Below are 19,674 nucleotides of genomic sequence, written 5' to 3'. Positions count from 1 at the left end.
AGATGGGTGTTTTTCCCATCTCCAGGATCCTGTTTTGTTTAGCTAGCATTCTTAAATTCACCAGAACCAGAAAATCACCTTAGTTTAAAAATACGCTCTCCTCAGAAAAAAAAAAAATGAGCCACTACTTCAGGTTTTCTTTTCTGTCACTCGTGTCCATTGAAAAGTAAACATCAGACTAGAAAATTAACACCCTTTCAGGTCTTGTCCCTCTTTTATTTTTATATTATTAAATGAAAATCTTCATTCATTTTCAAATTCCCTTGAACATATGAAGAAAATTGGTGGGCGGGGGATGGTTCAGCGGACCCCAACTTTTATAGCAGATTTAGGAGATGAATTTGTGTCTCTTGTTTGGCACCCACATATTTTCTAGGTATAATTGGGTCCCCATGTGTTTAGTTTCCCAAACTGTGGCTCTTTTGGAGACTTTCTTCCATCTGCCAAGAACTAGTCAGTTAAATGGAGTCTTTCATTGCTGAAAGTGCTCTTCTCTGAATTCAAATGGAGCTCCAGGGCACTCTAAATCAGTCAATGATTTGTGCCAATATTACATATTTAGATAAGATTCAAGGCAATCTTTTGTTTCCATCTTGCCTTTGATTGACATTTATGCAGTAACGTTTCATTCATGTGCCCTGCAGACTCCTCTGCCTAGAACCATCGTGGGGGAGGCAGTAGAGGATGGAACTCAGCCCCTTTCATCCCCCTCTTGGTAGGAGAATGATTCACGAATACAGGAAGGGGAAAGCTGAGTTGGAAAGGCTCTCCGATTCTATGCCCATAGGGAACCCATAACCCCTGTCAACCAAGTGCAGTCAATAGGTCTCGTCTACCTTCCACACACACTCTTGAGTCTTTCCTTCTGGGATTTCTTTCCTTCTTGTCCATCCTGGTCTCCCTTTGGGATAATTTTCAGATGCGTTTTTTTTTAATATAAAAAAAGATATGTATGTGTTGTGGCAGGGGGCTGGAAGATGGGAATCTTAGTTTGAGACACATGCTTGACCTGCCCCAGGGACCCAACCACCTCCACTCACATACACACAGTATTCAGAAGGCTGTGGTCTGCCTACCTCTTTTATTTCTCACTCATCAACTCTTGTCCAATCTCATCGGCTCTGAGTAAAACAGATGGCTCTTCTTTATGGAAGCTTAAAGGTAACATGTGGACAAGTTTAAGGATTCTGTGTGGCCCTGGTTCCCTGAAAATGGACTCTATCCAAATATATGCAGAGGGAAGAAGGATGATCATCAGTGTAGGTCTCATTGGCTAAGCTACTAATGTATATCCCACCTTCAGCTGCTGACCTTGAGTCTTGAACTTGCGTGCAGCCCAGCCAGCAGTATAGCTTTGAGGCCCCCCATTTCAGAGCCTGACGTAGGCTTGAGATTTAAGGTCCATTGTGGGCTGGTGAAGCTCCTCCCTGCTCCACCCAGCTCCAGAAACAGGGTTAACCACATGAGAAATTAAGGAAAGACATTTGGGTTACAGTTAGAAAGAGAAGCAATTAAAGGTTCATCTCAATACCCTGAATCCTAGAAGAGCTGATATTGTTATGCGAATAATAGTTCTGGAAATCATTTGTCAGTGGGAAGCACAGTGCCTGTAATGAGGCTGATCAACCCTCCCGGAGATCCAGAGATGGGCTGGACCCTTGTGGGTTTTGAGGGCCCGAGTCAAAAGAGGAAAAAAAGGAAGATAAAAATCAGCCAAGAGCCAGATATTTCTCTAGCCTTAATCTACACAAACTCTTTGAGAAGGGAAAGAAACCTAGCTTTCAGGCAGGGCCCAGGTGGTACACAACTCAATGAGAAAATCACCAAATGTTTACTGTTAAAGGCCTCTTTGGGCTTTAAGAACACGCTCAAACCACCTCATGGCCCCCCTCTGATTGGCCCTGAGAGTTGATGGGGAAGCCTTCAAAGGAGACTGAGCTCACAGAGGAAGGTGTTTGGCTCCGGCGGTGACGTCACTCCAGGAGCATGCAAGGATAATGGGCTAAATGAGTCCTCTTCCTCAGGGTACTCACCCCAGGTGGGCACACCATGATGCGAGAGAACCCAGAGGGTTAGAAGCTTAAAAGTGAGGCATTGGTCACCATGGTTACTAACATTTTCACCCAAGTCCAATTCAAGTAATGGTAGTGGTGGGTTTCCATCTTACTTTGACACCTCCGGTTGGTTATGGGGCTGGAACGGGAGGAGGCTGTGAGGAGAGCCATGTTGTTCTGTAGCCAAGCAGGCAGCACCACGTGATGGTGCGTTTTCAGCAGAGGAGTCCATCCTATGGATGCTAATGTGCTCGGAAGCGTTTTTGTGTTTGCCAGCATGTGGATGTCACATGTGAGCACTTCTGACACAGTATTTAAAGTGTTGGCTTCCTGCAGGTACATTTCCAGGGTCCTGAGCCCAAGAAGAATCATTTTGTGTTTTTTGGTTGAGAAGACAGACTATTAATCCTTCCTTAATGATTGATTACTTCTGCAAATGCACGTGACTCAGACCTGTGCGTGGGTTACGTGTTCTCCAGAAATCTCAAGAATATTTACTCTGCAGTTAACCAGTGGTGCCAGGTAGGACCACTCCTAGATCATCCAAACGACTACTCCAGTGAGCCTGCCACACGCTTCCCTGCATTTTCTAGATTAACTAAGCTCCCTTCCCTTAGTCCCAACTGTGTAGATAAGAAACATATTGAAAAAAAAATTAAACATGGCCATAGAGAACTTGTTCTATCAGGTGGTTGTAAAATTTAAATAGAAATGTGGAAAATAAATTATCTTTCCCCACCAGGTATATAACCTATAGATTATTAACCTATAAATAACTGTTCATACTGTAGAGAGGAATTTTTCTAACATTGCAAATATTCAGATTTTCATGCTTTTGGAACTTAACGAACAGCGCTGTCTGGCTCCCTGAAGTGAAAAATGCTTCTCTTCATGAAAACGCAATTCAAAGAGACACTGGTGTAATTGATATGTCAATTTAAGTGGTCTGAGCTAATATTTTCACAAGCACTTGAATATAAAATGTAATAGAGATCTTTAAGAGGTTCATCATGGTTATAATTCTGAATTGCTATAAAATTATGTAATCTTTGTCCATGTCCAATTCCTATCTTGAGAAAACTTACAGTAGAAATATAGTGTGTATGTATTTTTACTAATGGCTGACTCAGAAAAGGAAGCATTCCCAACCAGGTTCATATCCTGAGGATAATGGTATTAAATGTACAACACTTTCCAGACAGTGTTTTTGTTTTTGTTCCCCCCTTTTCTTTGGTATGGACTGTTTTTTTTTTTTTTTTGGAATTCCCTAAGCCAAGAATTATATATTATACACAATGGCTTAAACCAAGATATTGTATAATTCTAATAATTTTAGGTATGAAACAGCACATCATGTTATTAAAGTTCATTAGGATTAACATGGTGTTCTATTATCCCTGTCTTGAAGAAACTACCTGTTTATTTGACCAAGAAAATACAACTGTTGTTTGGTAAGAAGAAAACAAATATTAATTCAAACTTATTATCCTACAAGATCAGTATTTTGAGGGAAATCTCTCTGTGCACCTGAATACTTTAACCCATGAACATTAATTAAACACAAAAACAAACCAGAAACTGCCAGTGTCTAATGTAACTTTTCATTTCTCTGACATCAGATGGCCCAAAGAAATGCTGTAAATCCCTGGCTGAATTGTAAACCCCCAAATCAAAGAAAAGGATAACCCTCCCAGAATTTCCAGGTCTAGATAACCACTTCACCATGTTTATTTATGAGTCTATCACTTCCTGTTTGGAAGATTTCCTCGACACCTAATGGTGTGTGTATTACATTCTATTCCCTACGGTCTGAGCCGCAGTCTAACTGCAACACGTGCCTGGAAGCTTTAGAGACTGTGATACTCACTCAGCACGAGCAACACCCCCCATCAAGCAGCCTCCCAGATAACGCTTTATGAAGACAGTTTTTCACCGCTGACGAGTCGGTGTCTGTTCTCAAGTACTCCTCTGTTTGTCATAAAAGAGGCTTTAGTATGGAGCTATCTCTGAAACCAGCTGTGACCCGCTTTGGGTGGTCATTAACAAAAGAAATGCTGCAACAGCATCTAAATGATGTGTCATCATTATTGTACTTTGCACTGGCCTCCAGCAAGTCTCCAGTTATATGTTAAAGACCTACGTTTTGTTGTAATGAATAATTCACTAATAACATTTCAAAGGGTCAGGAAAAAAATCACATATGTGAGAAATCTGTCCATAGAGGAACTGCTTTACTTGGGAATACTCAGAACTGAAGCTTAACAAAACTAATCACCAGCTATATTTAAATTTCCCACAAAGTTGCATCGTGATTTCAAAGTCAAGTGAGACTATTTCATGAGGAAATGATGTAGTGTTTCCTAGTCCAGGATTGTTGTTTTACTGTTTATTGCAGTTTTAAAATGTTTTCCAGTAAAACCAGTTCAAGACAACTAAAGAAACAGATGCCAACTAGCGTTTCACAAAGGAAGTGGACTCCTGTTTGAAATATACCAAGGATCGTATTAATTTACAGTAAACCATTATGATTTCAATCAGATTATTAATATTTCATTTTATATAGCTAATGCTCTAGAATAATTGAATGAAATTATCTTTCTGTGGCTTAATATGCATGTAAACAAAAGGAAGAATTAGCCTCTAAGTTCCAAGTGACAGTGCAAACTCAGCTCGCTCATTATAAATCACTCTGAAAATTTATTTATTCTCTTCCCTTTCTTCACTTTGGCCTAAAATTTGCCTCTTAGCTGCATCAATATTATGTCTCCATAATCAAGTTCTGGTTATGTGGAGATCTTCAGAAACACGCATTGATCCAAGGAGCTGATTAAAATGTATGCTGAATTATTTGAAGGAAAAGAACACAGTATAGTTGAAAAATGCTAAGAAGTGACTTCCCATTAAATTTATCTCACCACTATGGGTATTAGTCTCTAGAAAGTTGAGCTAAAACATTAAACTAAAATTACAAGCCCTTAATTAGAATGTGAGCAGCTTTTGTATTCTCTGCCTGGATGTCTCATGACCACATGGATTTCTTGCTAATACTGACCCTTCTTACATTTAAACAGTGATGTACAAGAGGTCATTGGGTTTGAGGAAGCATATAGCAACTCCCAGGAAGTCTTCAATTGCTTGCCCTGGGGTATGGAGTTGTCAATTAAAAACAATTTTTGTCTTTGCATTCTACTTGACAGATAGTGGCTGCGATAATGGCGATCACTGGCATTGTCATGATGGCGTATGCAGATAACTTCCACGCGGACTCCATCATAGGAGTGGCATTTGCAGTGGGCTCAGCCTCGACATCTGCACTGTATAAGGTATTTTCTGCACTTTCTCATGTACTCAACTGTCATTTGTAGCTTACACTTTAAAATAATAAAGGAAGGAAGGGCAAAGAAAATCTTGGCTAGCAAAAAAAAGAAAAAAGATGGTTTAAATAATAAGTACCAATTATTGAGTGCTTGCTACAAGTTGGGCACTTGCCAGAAATTTTCACCTGTGTTAACACACTTTTATCAGGCATAGGTACTTATCCCCACTTTTCAGATGAGGAAACTGAGACTTTGAAAGATTAAGTAACTTGTTCAAGGTCATACAGCCAGGAAGTGAAAGAGACAAGATTTAAACTCAGACTGGTCAACTCCAAAGCCTGTGGTCCATGCCCCCACCCCTCCCAAATCATCAGCCAGTTGTAGCAGGAGTCAAGAAAGACTTCTCAGTGTTTCTTTCATTTAACTACCAAGGGTCATTATTTCAACTACGAGGTGTTAAAAATCATAAACCAGCTATCATTTGAGAGTTAACTGGTTGTGACATATTAACCCCACATCATGTTATTAGCTAAATGAAGAGCCTCTTTTCCTCTCTGACGGATACTCTGGCTCTGTACTATATACTCAGTTAGCCACGGTAGCTGGCTGTTATCAGTGAAAGCTCTATTCAAAGTCACTGCCCCTGACTTCAGAAGTGAGGACTAAGAGAGCAGATCTAAAAGGCTGTTCACTGAAGCTCCACTTTTCAGAGCCAAATACCTAGATGTAGCTAAAGAACTGTTCCACTTTCACCTCTCTTGCTGTTTCAATGAGAAAATCCTCTCTGAAAGGCAGAAAGTGCCCTTTGCATTCCTCCTGGATGCTGTTCTCATTATTCACCAACTCTGCAGCTCAGAGGACATTGTGTCTATTTCCATATTGACATTTCCTGGCCCATGGATTCTGTGACAAGCTTGAGAAGTGTACACTCAATCACCATTCATGTCTAACTTGCCCCCAACCGAGACTCCACTGAGATATCTGATGTGACCAAAAACCCCTAGCATGTACTCAAGTTTTCTTAAGTCTCTCAAGAGAAAAAATAATATGTTTAGTTGAAATTGAAAGCAATACCTGGGCTTGCTTTATGCCTGGGATGGTTCTTTTATAGAGAGAGTTCTCCCGACCATGTTACAGATGTGTTCATTCTGAGAGTGGTAATATTTCCTGACATGCACAAAGTCGTATGTGCACCATAGAAAAGATCTACTGTGTGCTACATTGTTTGAGGACCAATAAAGGAAGGATAGGGATTAAAAAGCCAGGAAATATGGACTAGAGACCCAGTTCCTCCCCAGCCCAATGTGTGCTTTAGGGTAGCCATTTACATCTCCTTGCCATCTTTCTCTGTACACAGATTTCTAATCCTTAAAACAAAAACAATCTTTTTTAAAATCTGGAGAATAAATACAGTACTTGTGAAAATATTTTGGGCTCAGAGAGAAAGGTGCTTATAAATCCAAGGTATTGTTATTATTTTTCTCTGTAACATAATGACAGGTTCTCTCTTTGCAGTTTAGTTTTCAGTACCTGTCAAATAAGGGTAAAATGAATCCCCTGCTTGAAGGAAAGAACTGATGGCATCTCAATCCTAGATGTTTCTGGGCTTGTCTACACTCATTTATCATCCATGCTATACCCATAACTGATGATGTTTTCCCTAGGGAGCCATACCCCTGTGGCACACCAAGTGGAATTCATTTTATGGCATTTGCTGTTTTATATGAAGGCTAGAGGGCATTTGAATTCCTTATCTCAGCAGCCCATTGAGTGCCATGGAGACAGTGGGATAAGAAGACATAGAGCAGAAACCCTGGGCCAGTTAGTTCATGATGTAGAACTTGTCTTTCTGATACAACAATGTCCCTGACCATGCGGCTAACGAGTTCCTTTTCCATTCTAGGTTTTGTTTAAGATGTTTCTCGGAAGTGCCAACTTTGGTGAAGCGGCACACTTTGTCTCCACATTGGGTTTCTTCAATCTAATCTTCATCTCTTTCACCCCGGTCATCCTGTATTTCACCAAGGTGGAGCACTGGTCCTCATTTGCAGCTCTGCCGTGGGGCTGTCTCTGCGGGATGGCAGGGCTCTGGCTGGGTAAGTGGTCCCGGGTTTTGCCTCCCATTCCCTATGTCACTTATCCTTTCCTTGGAGAGTTAAATTGTCATAGTAGGATTATTCCTTTGAGTACCCCGTCCTCTGTTTCCTAAACTTATCTAAGGTTGGTTAACCATTGTGAGGTTCTTTACAGATTATTGCTTGATTAGATCAGAGCTATCCAACTAGTATGCCGCGCATGGGTTAGGGGCTGCGCTGGAGGCCCAGCCCCTCTGATCACTACTGGTCTCAAGCGGCTTCATCCATTCTGCGTGATGTACTGTATGATGTTATTGTGTTCCATGCATGGCACAGTATGTCAGGCAGAAGGACAGAGTGGATTCAAGGTGCATTCAAGGAACTCAAAGTGGATCCAAATGGCAGGACCACCTAGTGCAGGAGGAATGGGGAGGAAGGAAGGAGATGATGCCTGCTTCAGCAGGGCAGCAGGTCATGGGAGGGCCTAGAAAGCCATGCTGAGGGGCTTGGATTTCAAATCCACTTAATGATCTTTAAGCAGGGAGGTGACAGGCTCACATCTGCATTTTAAACACACAGCCAACGCTGGCCGTGTCTGGAGAATGAATTTGAGATGAGAAACCCTCACTGAGCAAGATAAGATGACAAAACTGGATGAGGTGGCCCTGTTAAGTGGGCTGTGCCTAGCAGATGACCAAGAAAAAGTCACCTGGAATGTTTTTCATGTTCTCTCTCCCAACTCTCCATGACTCTGAGGCTGTTTGTTTCACCTGGGGACTCCTGCTTTCAAGCTGTGCTGTCACTTGATATGAGAGGAACCTCAAAATAACAAGCCCTATCTTGCCTCACCAAGTAGTCAAAAAAACACCACCTAATGACTCAGTGTCTCTACTCAGAATCAAACCATTTTCATTCTGCTCCTCTTCCCTCATTCCATGAGAGACCAACACCCTCTGCCTACTCTACGTTCACATGCCACACTGGACCTGCAGGACATCTGCCACCCCTCAGTTGTCCTTCTTTATCAAGGTGACATAATCTGAAACAGCACTGCAAGCCCTAGGAGGGGGGAAAAATGCCTTTATTTTCATTCCCACAGAGACATTGGGTCATCTTTTTCTACTGTGGCCCAGGCCCCTAAGGGGAGCTCTTCAACAAGACAGGAAACACCAATGAGAAGAATCAAACTTTAATTGTTGATTCTTTGAATTCTGCTTTTAAAGGCCAAAAAGGTGCAGTTATGACTGCTCATAACCTGTGCTAAACTGAGTAGTAGGAAGCAATAGCAGTCTTTCCATAAGACCAAAACACCCCAATTAAAAGTGCCTAGATCATTTCCTGGCCAAAAAAAATCTGATTGGGAACAATCGTAACCAAAATGTCACTGACTCTTAGCCCCAGCTGTGACCCATGCTCTCCAGCTTGCTGCAAAGTAGCCCTCCACCAGCGTGTATCCCTTGGCACATCTAATACACGCTCCTAAGCAAGCCTGCTCTGGCTGGGCGTCACGCATGCCAGACCCTGTATTTCTCCACCTGGACCCTGTGGTCTCCACACCGTGCTGGGTGTGGTGCTGCCCAGCTCAGAGCTGCCCCAACAGGCCCATCCCTAGTGCACAGAGACCTCTCTGTGCCAAGGTTACTCTGACAAAAAGAGGGGACAGCCTCTCTCCTGACTGTTACACGCCCCAGAGTTTTACAGTCTTCAGTGCTTCTGCGCTTCGGGTTTTATGGCCACCTTCTCTTCTCCATAGGAATCAGATATGATCTAGTCAGAACAGAGCTGGGAGACAGATCTGAGAGACAAACCGCAAGCTGTACCCTGACCCGCCCCTCCCCTCCATCACCTGTAACTATGGCTTTAATCTGCTTGGGATCACCTGCCCTCGCTCCTGCTCTCAGCTTGGCCTTATCCCATGTGCAGATTAGGGTCATCCATTGACCTGACTTGTCCGAGACCCACTCAGACTCAGGCAGGGCCCCATGCTACAGGTAACATATTGAATTATATATTCTTGTCCTTAGGTTGTCAAAAGAGCTTGTAAGTGTTCTATCTAAAGAATTAAGGAAAAGCAGACACCCATTTCAGTGAGGCCACCTGGTTCTTGTGGAGTGAGAAAAGCTCAGTTCTCAACCAAATACCAACACTCCCTATCAATCTGCTAAAATATCCAGTCCAGCCAATAAAACGACAGCTGGGGAATTTAGCAAGGTCTGTGCTGCATTTAACAACTTCCTAATTTGTTAGAATGGGCCGTATTTGACTCCCCACGTCTGAGGAGAGAGTTGAGATGCTGGAATATTCATTCCCATCGCAGCTGTGCTATGAAGGAGGAGGAGTTATTAACTTAGGAGGGCCCTCTGCCTGGATTGCCACTACTATTGTGTGAAAATTATAAAGATGCCCAACTTATTGTCTCTAACAAGCACAAGTGACTCCAGATCACTGAGGGAGCTTAATTAAGGAAGAATTGTAGATAACAGAAAAGTAAACACTGTCCTAACTAGAATGGTTCTAGAACCATCTTTGGTTCTACAGAGATACGGGCAACATGATTTTTAGTCATTTCCCTAGAGATCCATTCTGAATTGAGGACTTTCTGTAGTTGTTAATACTCATTTCTCTAAAACCTAAAACAAACATTGGCTTTAAATCTATTAACATAACGTATGTAATTTATAACTGTTTTTCTTTTTGAAAACAAGTATTTTTGATCATTTTTGTATAGATGATTATTTTAAGTAACTTTATATTTAGCATAAAATGTCCAAAGATATGAATTAAAGGGTATCAAGTTATACCTTCAGTTGGTTCTGTGGACCTCCAGGGGTTATCTGTGCACAAATCAGGATGTGGAAAGGGCCCCCGGGTTCAGTGAATTACATTGAATGCATCTTTGCTTATGTGATGCTCACCCCAAAAGAAAGGGAAAAAAACAGCATGGGCCATCCTTGGACAGATCTTCTGTTCAGCAGTAACACTTAGGGCCTTTACTTATCCAGGAATATGGCATGATAAAGTAACAGGGGAGAAAGCCCCAATCAGTCACCAGCTTCCATCCTCTGCCCCAACTTTATATGCTAATGAGCAGTGTACTCTGTTGATTATTTCACTTCTTTGCATAGCTCCCTACCCCCTCTGCCAGCCAATTGGTAAGAGAGTAGGTAGCCAGGGTGGCAGAGGAGGAAAAAGGAGTATGACTATTTCAGGTACGATACATATGAATCCGTCTCCAAAATTAGAGGATTAATTGACCAATGGTACCGATAATTTAGAAGGCATGTTTAGCATAGACATTGATTCTTTTATGTTAAGAAGGAAAGAGCCCAGCATATCAATTCCCCTCTATCCTGTATGTCCTCCTTTATTTTGCAGCCTTCAATATCCTGGTAAATGTTGGTGTGGTGCTGACATACCCAATCCTCATCTCCATTGGGACAGTGCTCAGCGTTCCTGGAAATGCAGGTACGGTGCGATTTGACGTGTGCACAGGGAGTCCCCTGCTTGTGTTTGCTTTACACTCTGAGCTATTTCTTTGAGCAATTGTGAATTATGTCCCTTGCCTGGGAAGATGTTTTTAAATATCATGAAGTTGGCAGACAACAGAATAACTATGCAGCAGATTTGAAATTTGCAGCTACAAACACTGTTTTTACTTGGTCGTACTTTTAGAATTAAATACCAGATGTATCATTTGAGTTTCATGTAATCTCCCTGACAACCTTATTTTGCTGTATTTTTAGAGGAAGTCCTATGGAAACAAAAGATATCCCAGCATAGGACTCTCAAGTAAACGTCACTAATGAAAGTGTAGGAAACATACAGGGTGTTGGCTCCCTGTCAGACTATCCATGGGGAGCTGTGAAAGCTTCTCCCGGGGGCACAGCAGATGGCCCTGAGGGATAGATATAAGAAAAAAGCAATTTGACTCACTTCAGGGACAAGAGGAAAAGCTATTTTTCCAGGAAAATCTTTCTAGCCAAAACTGTCAGTGGAAAAAATAATGTAAGCAGGTTATCTGGATAACTATACAGTTCTATGTTTAAAATTCTATGGTTTCAAGTCTTAGGTAGCCATCTTTCTTTGCTCCAGGACAATCAGCAAATGTTTATTGAGCACTTACTATGTGATCAGGACTATAGAAGAGACTGGGAAAAAAGATATTATTGTTCACATAAGAAACTTCTACTGAATATGGAAAACAAGACCAACATACATGAAATACCTTAGAATTCTACAAAGTAATTTATTATTAAGTGCCAAATTGTATAAAAGACTAGCAGGACTATAAAGTATTTCGAGAAAAGTCCTATCAGGGAGGAGTGGAGTTGTCAAGGAATTCCATTCATTCATCCATGGGTTCATTCATTCAGGAAATAATTTCTGAGCACTTAGTATATGCTAACAACTGTGCTAAAACTGGTGATAGATCCTGCATAAGACACAGTCCCTGCCCTGGGGACTACATAGTATAGAAGGGAGACGAAAAGAACTGGGTAATTACAATGTAGAGAGCGAATAGCTTTGATAGAGGTATGTGTGAAAGCTCTGAGAGAACAGAGTAGAGGCATCCGAGAAGGCTTCCTGCAGGAAGTGTAAAGGGAGAGATCTAACAGAGAGTTTAGCTGGTTGAAGGACAAGAGGAAGGAAGAGCATCCCATGCAAAGAGAACAGCATATATATGATCCACTACTAGATACATGCCCCCAAAACTGAAAACAGAGACTCAAAAATATCCTTGTATGTTCATAGCAACACTATTCACAACAACTAAAGGTGGAAACACCCAAATGTCCCTAGAGAGGAACTGATAAACAATTTGTGATATGATGGGATGTTATTCGGCCATAAAAAGGAATGAAGCACTAACATATGCTACAATATGGTTGAATCTTGCAAACATTATGTTAAGTGAAAGAAGCCAGACACAAAAGGTCACATACTGTATGCTTCCATTTATAGGAAATATCTAGAATAGGTAAATCCCTAGACACACAACAGATTGGTGGTTGCTAGGTGTTGGGAGTGGGGCTAGGGGGCTGGGGAGTAATTGCTTAATGAACACGGGGTTTTATTTTGAAGTAATGAAAGTGTTTTGGAACCAGATGGAAGTGGTGGTACATTAAGCTATACAAAATGAATGTAAAAAATGCTACTAAACTCACTTTAAAATGGCTGATTTTAATTTATATGAGTTTTACCTCAATTAAAAATTTTAAAAAAGACTAGCACGTGCAAAGGCCTAGACATTAATAAGTTTGGCTCATTTAAAAAAATCTCCAGTGGTCCAGTGAAACTGGAGAAGCATGAAGGGAGACAGATGAAAAGTATTAATAAATAAAACTGCATGTACACACTGCTATATTTAAAATAGATAACCAACAAGGACCTACTGTACAGCACAGGGAACTCTGCTCAATATTCTGTAATAACCTAAATGGGAAAAGAATTTGAAAAAGAATAGATGCATGCATATGTATAACTGAATCACCTTGCTGTACACCTGGAACTAACACAACATTGTCAATCAACTCTGCTCCAATATAAAATAAAAATTCTCTAAAAAACTGCAGAGGTTATTCTATCAAATGGCATTTGCCTGGAAGCATAAGTATGATTTAGAGAGAAGCAATGGAAAGCAAATGGAAAGATTGGTATCAATAATGACATGGAAAAAGGAAAGATGAGCTTGAGAGAACAAGAGAAACTTTTGGAAATCTCTTAGAAGTAGCACTGATTTTGGTCACCTGTGTTCAGAGACGCTGAGAAACACTCATGGACTAACTGAGTTGCTGTTCCTTCCCTAGCTGTGGATCTCCTGAAGCAGGAGGTGATATTCAACGTGGTCCGCCTGGCTGCTACCATCATTATCTGCATTGGGTTTCTGCTGATGCTATTGCCTGAGGAGTGGGACGAAATAACCCTAAGATTCATCAACAGCCTGAAGGAAAAGAAGAGTGAGGAGCACGTGGATGACATTGCTGATCCCAGTGTCCACATGCGAAGCAGAAGCAGGGCCAATGGGACCGTGTCCATACCACTGGCTTAAAGAGGGACACATTTTGGATGCACGTGTATGTATATTCTGTGAATATAATAAAATTTTCTCACTACCTGTACACTCAAATGACAGTATTAACTCTGAATTTGGATAAGTCATATGTGAAATAATGCCAACAATAAAAGTTTACATTTATATGCTTATCAAGGAACTGGTGTAAATAATCATAATAAATTTTTTATTAAAACATATTCATCCTTGTTCTATTTATTCTCTTTTGGGGGGGGGGAAGGGAGATTTTCCTCCTAATTTGAAATTTTTCCTGAAAATATGAGATTCTATTAAATTTTGGGCTTGTCATTACCTTTTTCTCACCTGGAACTGATACCTTTTCATTCAATCAGAAAAAATTGCATAAGAGGAAAATACATGAAAAGGATACACACTTTATATTTAAGGCCAATAAAAGCCTTCAATGTGAAGGTGGGAAAGTAATTAAATATCAACAGAGCATCTTTCATAATCAAGACCTACGCTAGGAACAATGAAGATGTGAAGATGTAAAAGCCTCCATCTGTACTTTCCCCATGCTTAGAGGAGTACAGAGCATAAAAGAGGTTACAGATATCTTTAATATGAGGTAGACATTTGAAAATGGCACAATGGTTGTAGAGAGGACATCTATTGGCAGCCATCTCTAAATCTTTCATCAGTTTTAGAGTTGTTTACATTTTCTGTCACTTCTTCAACTCCCATTCACTCTTCAACCCACAGCAATCCACTTCCTGCCCCCATCATTCCTCCGGTGCAGCGCATTCACCAAAGTCACCAATGACCTCCTTCTTGCAAAACCATATTGACACTGTTCAACTCTTACCTTATTATCCTCTCTGTAGCATTTGACCTGATGACCACTCCTGTTTTTTTTTAAGCTCTTTATTGGAATATAATTGCTTTACACTGTTGTGCCAGTTTCTGCTGTACGACAAAGTGAATCAGCTGTATTTGTACATATATCCCCATATCCCCTCCCTCCTGCGACTCCTTCCCACCTTCCCTATCCCAGCCCTCTAAGTCATCCCCCATCCTCAAGTTGATCTCCCTGTGTTATGCAGCAGCTTCCCACTAGCTAGCTATTACATTTGGTAGTGTATATATGGATGACTAATCCTTCTTCCTGCAATGTCCTCTTCATCTAGATGCCATCATGGTCTCCTGGTTCTCTTTCTGCCTCATTGGCTGCTCCTCTGGACTCCTCTTCCTAGGTTGGTCTCATCACTGTCAGTGCTCAGTCCTTGTCCTTCTCAGCATCTCACTCCACACGCTCTTCCTTGGAGATCTCATTTGCTTCCACGGCTTTCAACGTCATCCAGCTGGTGATGGCTTCATAGTATTTCTCTCCAGCCCAGATTTGTCCTGCAAGCTTCAGACCTGACTATCCAAATGCCTCCTGCAGGCTCACTTGGATGCCTCCTTGTTCACTTCACATTCAAGAACATGGTTGAATCTACCATTTCTCCTCCTCAGACCTACTTCCTCTCCATTGTTCCCTGAGTTAATGGTACCATCATTCACTGGCTGCCCAAGCCAGAGATCAAACTTAACTTCTGCATTCCTCACCCTCCACATCTAAACCCTAAGTCCTATTCATTGCTTTCCTTTATATTTCTTGAATCCATGCACTTATCTACCATACTGCCTATTCTAGGACCCTATCATTTCCTGATGAATGAAACACTCTCCTTACTGATCTCTCTAACACCCAGTATTGTCTTTCTCTAATCTCTTTTGTGCCCTGCAGAATGACTTTTCTAATTCATAAATTTGATCGTTCTACTTCCATATATAGAACACTTCAGTGACATATTTTCCTCAGAGTAAGATCCAAACATCTTTGCAGGTCACTCAAAGCTCATCACTGATTGGCTCCTGCCTGCCTCTAGAGAAGCACCATCCAGTAGAACTTTCTGTGATGATGGAGTCTATATCTGCACTGTCCAACATAATAGTCACAACTGGCTATTGAGCTCTTTAAATATGGCTAATGCACTCAAGGGCGTGCATTTCTAATTTTATTTACTTTTAATCAATTGTATATTATTAATTAGCCACAGGACTCTTGGCTACCATATTGAATAGCACAGCGTCTACCACACCGCTCCCTGTGGGCCCCTGGAATCTCTATGCTTTAGTGACACCATCCTTCTTATAGTTCTTCAGTCAAGACATGCTCTCTTTCTTGTACTTTCTTTTCCTCCCTCATCACCTGAATAACACTTACCTAGGCTTTGTGACATGATGTATTCCATGATTTTCATGGAAAGTTTTTTCTCATCCCCCAAGCTAAGCAATGGTGCTTCTTTAAACGCCTCTGCTTACCCCCATTATAGCACTGGCCACTCTCTGTGGTCATTGTCAGTCTACTCATCTGAGTTCCCAGGACCGTGGGTTCCTCGAGAGCAGGGATTGTGTGGCATTCATCATTGTGTTCTAGCATAGTGCTTGGTGCCAAGACCAGCTCGGCGACTCGAGGTGAGTGACGGGTGCCGCAAGCTTGAAGAAAACACAGACACAGACTGAAGAGAAAGATGGGACCGGGGGACTCAAGACCTCTAGGATCAAGAGCCTTGCTGATTCATCCCACGTGGCTTTTATTTGGCTAACACTCCCAGGTTAATCCTATAAACAATCATAGGCTTCACATGACTGGGGCAATGATCTTTGTTTGCCTCCTGGGCCTGATTTGAGCAGGTGTGGATCTGAGCTGGGCGTGGAGAGCAAAACAGCCCTGGGGGCAGGGGACCTCTCTCAGATGGATTAGGGGTCTGTGCCCCACCCCGTTGGCCCCTCTGCGGCTGTGCCTGTCTTAGGTTGTTCCTCCTCTGAGGAATCTTACCCGTCTTTGGCTAACCAGCCATCCTTCAGGGCCAAACAGGGTGATATGAGGTGTGCAGTGAGAAAGGGGCTGCGCCCCCAGAGAGGGCCAACCCTCTGCCTATGCCCCCATCGTCTCCACGCCCCGCACCCTCAGCTCCTCCACTGCTCAAGCAGGACATTCTGAATCCCATCGCTTGGCCCACATGCTTTAACATTTTCAAGGTTTCAGAAAGACTCCTGAATGTCTTCCCACAGCCTGGCATTTACAGACACTCAATAAATGAATGAATGGGTTGCTTTACACTGGAGATATGCCCCTCCCCCAAACTGTATTAGATCAGTCTTAGTTAAGGACAGACATTCTCATAGATGAGACTGGTGAAAGCAAGGACCAAGAGGGATTACGTGTACCACAGCCTTTGTTGTGTTTCCACAAAATACCAACTTCCTGGACTGATAAAAGCCACTTCTTTCCTAAGAGGATGGTTATGTTAGGGGATCTAGCAATTTAAGGTAATCTGCACTTTCTGGCATCTGTTCTATGATTCTTTTTTTATTCAAGTGGCCCCAAATTGTCACGGGGCAAGAAAAGGGAACTTGGGATATCTTACGTGCTGCTTGGGTATCTTGGTCAATAAAAACTTTACCATTTCTTCTGTCATTTTTTGAAAAGGTAATCACAGTCTCCTAGCAGTGGTAGATGACATGATATTAATTAAAATGATAATCATGACACACTTCATGAAAAATGGTAGGAAATAAATCAAGCATATTAGTAGTAAACATGAATTAATTCATTATCTAAGTAGAGTTGGTTTTGACTGTTTAAATGTCATAATAGTACACACATTGCTCTTGCCTTGCTTTTAAATTGCTGTTGAATAGCAGTAATCACTTGACTAACCCATTCCAGCATCTCGCCATTACCTAGCATGGCATTTAAAATTGCGTATTGACATTTTTAAGAAATGAGTTGTTTTGCTCTTTTTGGTAAGTCATTTTGAATAATTGAGTCAGCTACCCTGGAAAGCACTAATTCAATCTATAACTGATCACTGTAATTAGCTCAGTCTATATTAAGAAAATACTTCCGTTATGGATTTCATTCATTTGTTCATTCAAAAATTATTAAGTTCTACTTCTTGCTCTGAGGTAGGGTATTGCATTAGATTATCACCCATTGGCCTCATACAGCCTCTCGAGAAGCACTGTCTGAGAGAACTTTCCGTGATCGTAGAAGTGTCCTCTCTCTGTACTGTGGTGAGAGGGATACAAAAAGTATAGGAAATGGTCACTGCTTCCAGGAGTTTCAACCTTTAAATTGTTACCATGGCAATTAAAACAACAACAACAATCAGAACTCAGACATTTATTTAAGTCACTTTGGGACATGAGATATTCCCTTTAACTCAGGTAAAGTATTCATAAAGATAACAATACCTTTCATTACTACCTCCCTTGTTCACTGGGAGAGATAGTGTGAGATGAGATAGTGTGTTTCAGTCACAGAACAAACAGAGGTGGGCCTCCTATGTCCCTGCGATGTGCCTTCCATGAGGCAGGTTCAGTTGGGTGTGGAGGATACTGACAAAGTCCCTGCCCTTGTGGTAGAAGCACCTTGTTGAGGTTCCTATTATCCTGCCTCTTTATCCAAACTTGGTTTCTCCCCAAAGTCCAGAAGGCGATGGCTTCTATGGGTGACAAAGCACAGTGCAGGGATTAAGAGCACCCATAGTGTAGCCCCAACTCTGTACCTCTTAGACACAGACTTTAGCTAAGTTACCAACATCTCTCGGCCCCTTGATTTCATATTCAGTACAATGAGGATATTAGTACTGATCATTTGGGGTTGTCGAATATATTAAATAAAAACCGCCAGACAGTCCAGATGTAGTTATTGGTAGGATTTCCTCTGTTTACCCTCTGCAGGTCCTTCTTCAAAGCACTTATCCACAGCACTATGCCAAGCAAAGTCACAGAGCCTGGTGCCGAGCAGAGAATTTTACCCAAAGTAAACCAGGGAGACAAAAGAAGCTTGGCATGAGGAAGACTTGCGGGAAGCCGTAAAGGGGGTGCCATTCCCATTGGTCGGTTCCCCTCAGCACTTTGTATCAAGGCATTCTTGCCCAGCCAGTGGAACTAATTGCCTGACAAAAAGACAGACTGGTGCCTTGGGCTTTGAAATTAAAATCACTTCAACCACATCCCTGATCGCTTCACAAACAAATTATAGGCAAATCAATTTCGCTCATCCAGGCTTTGCACGCCTGTTAATTTTGTGCAGTTGCTTTGTCAAGATCCACCAGAGGACAAATGATTTGGAGAAGGACAATGCAAGTGATAAAAGAGTGAACAGTATAGCCAGCCAAGCATTTGAATGTGTCTGATATTTAAGTACAAATCCTCTTTCTTACTTATCAATAAACCCTTGTCACAAGGACAAAGAACAAGAGTGGAGGCAATGCTGATTTATCTGGCAAGCTAGGACAAGAAGTCTCTATTAATTCTAATTATTATCACTTCTCCCCTGCCCCCACCTGTAGCAATTGGAGGTAAATTTAAGAACAGGAGGTGATGATGTGTAGGTGGTAATGCCAGGAACCCAGAGACAGAAAGAGCAGACGCCCTGGGTTTTGAAGCTCTGATTAGCCAGTGTGCTCCCACACGTGCCACAGAAGCAAAGGCTGCTTTTGTCCTTGTTTGCAGGAGGTAGGAACCCTGGATCCTTTGGGACCTTGAGGGATCTTAAGAGCAAGAAATCTAACCTGGGCTCCCTGACAGAGTTTTCAAAATAGTGTGAACTTAGCTGCTTTATTCTGGGGGAATCAATTCATAGAATTCAGAGGTACTAAATCCACAATTGGTCAGTGCACTAGTCACTAGTCATATGTGGCTGTGGAAACATGACTAGTCCCAATTGAGATGTGCTATGTCAAATGCACCAGAGTTCGAAGACTTGGGGTGAAAAGAGAAAGTAGGCTATGTCATTTATAGCTCTATACTCATTACATATTGAAATGAGAATATTTTGGATATGTTGGGTTAAATAAAAAACATTATAAAATTAATTTCACTAATTTCTTTTCACTTTTTAAATGTACCTACTAAGAAATCTTAAAATTATATATGTCTTGCTTTTGTAGCTCACATTTTATTTCTTTAGGCAGAAATTCTCTAAAAGGTTAAGAATAACTTGCTTAAAGGGATCAAGAGGGAAATTTAGAAGAAGAAAACAGCTTTGGAAAGAAACAATTATTTGGTCAGCTTCTGTCAGTCAAGACAAAATAGACTGTTTTCATGTCATGCAAGTTCAAACTGCCAGAAATGAGCAGAGAGAGGGAAGAAATAGA

The 19,674-nt window shown here is 41.5% G+C and overlaps 1 protein-coding gene across 1 annotated transcript in view; it reads left to right on the top strand.

Moving 5' to 3' along the window:
- Window positions 1-13,495, top strand: part of SLC35F4 (solute carrier family 35 member F4) — a 277,820-nt gene extending 264,325 nt beyond the window's left edge. Inside the window, exons 5-8 of the mRNA XM_057733004.1 lie at window positions 5,252-5,377; window positions 7,275-7,467; window positions 10,822-10,911; window positions 13,254-13,495. Of these exons, the coding sequence (XP_057588987.1) occupies window positions 5,252-5,377; window positions 7,275-7,467; window positions 10,822-10,911; window positions 13,254-13,495 (651 nt within the window). The remainder of the gene's footprint in view (window positions 1-5,251; window positions 5,378-7,274; window positions 7,468-10,821; window positions 10,912-13,253) is intronic.
- The last annotated feature ends 6,179 nt before the right edge of the window (window positions 13,496-19,674 follow it).

Source organism: Hippopotamus amphibius, chromosome 4 (assembly GCF_030028045.1).
Source record: "Hippopotamus amphibius kiboko isolate mHipAmp2 chromosome 4, mHipAmp2.hap2, whole genome shotgun sequence".
NCBI classification, from domain to species: Eukaryota; Metazoa; Chordata; class Mammalia; order Artiodactyla; family Hippopotamidae; genus Hippopotamus; species Hippopotamus amphibius.
The sequence above is the reverse complement of the archived record's forward strand: the minus strand, read 5'-3'. Positions and strand labels throughout refer to the sequence as shown.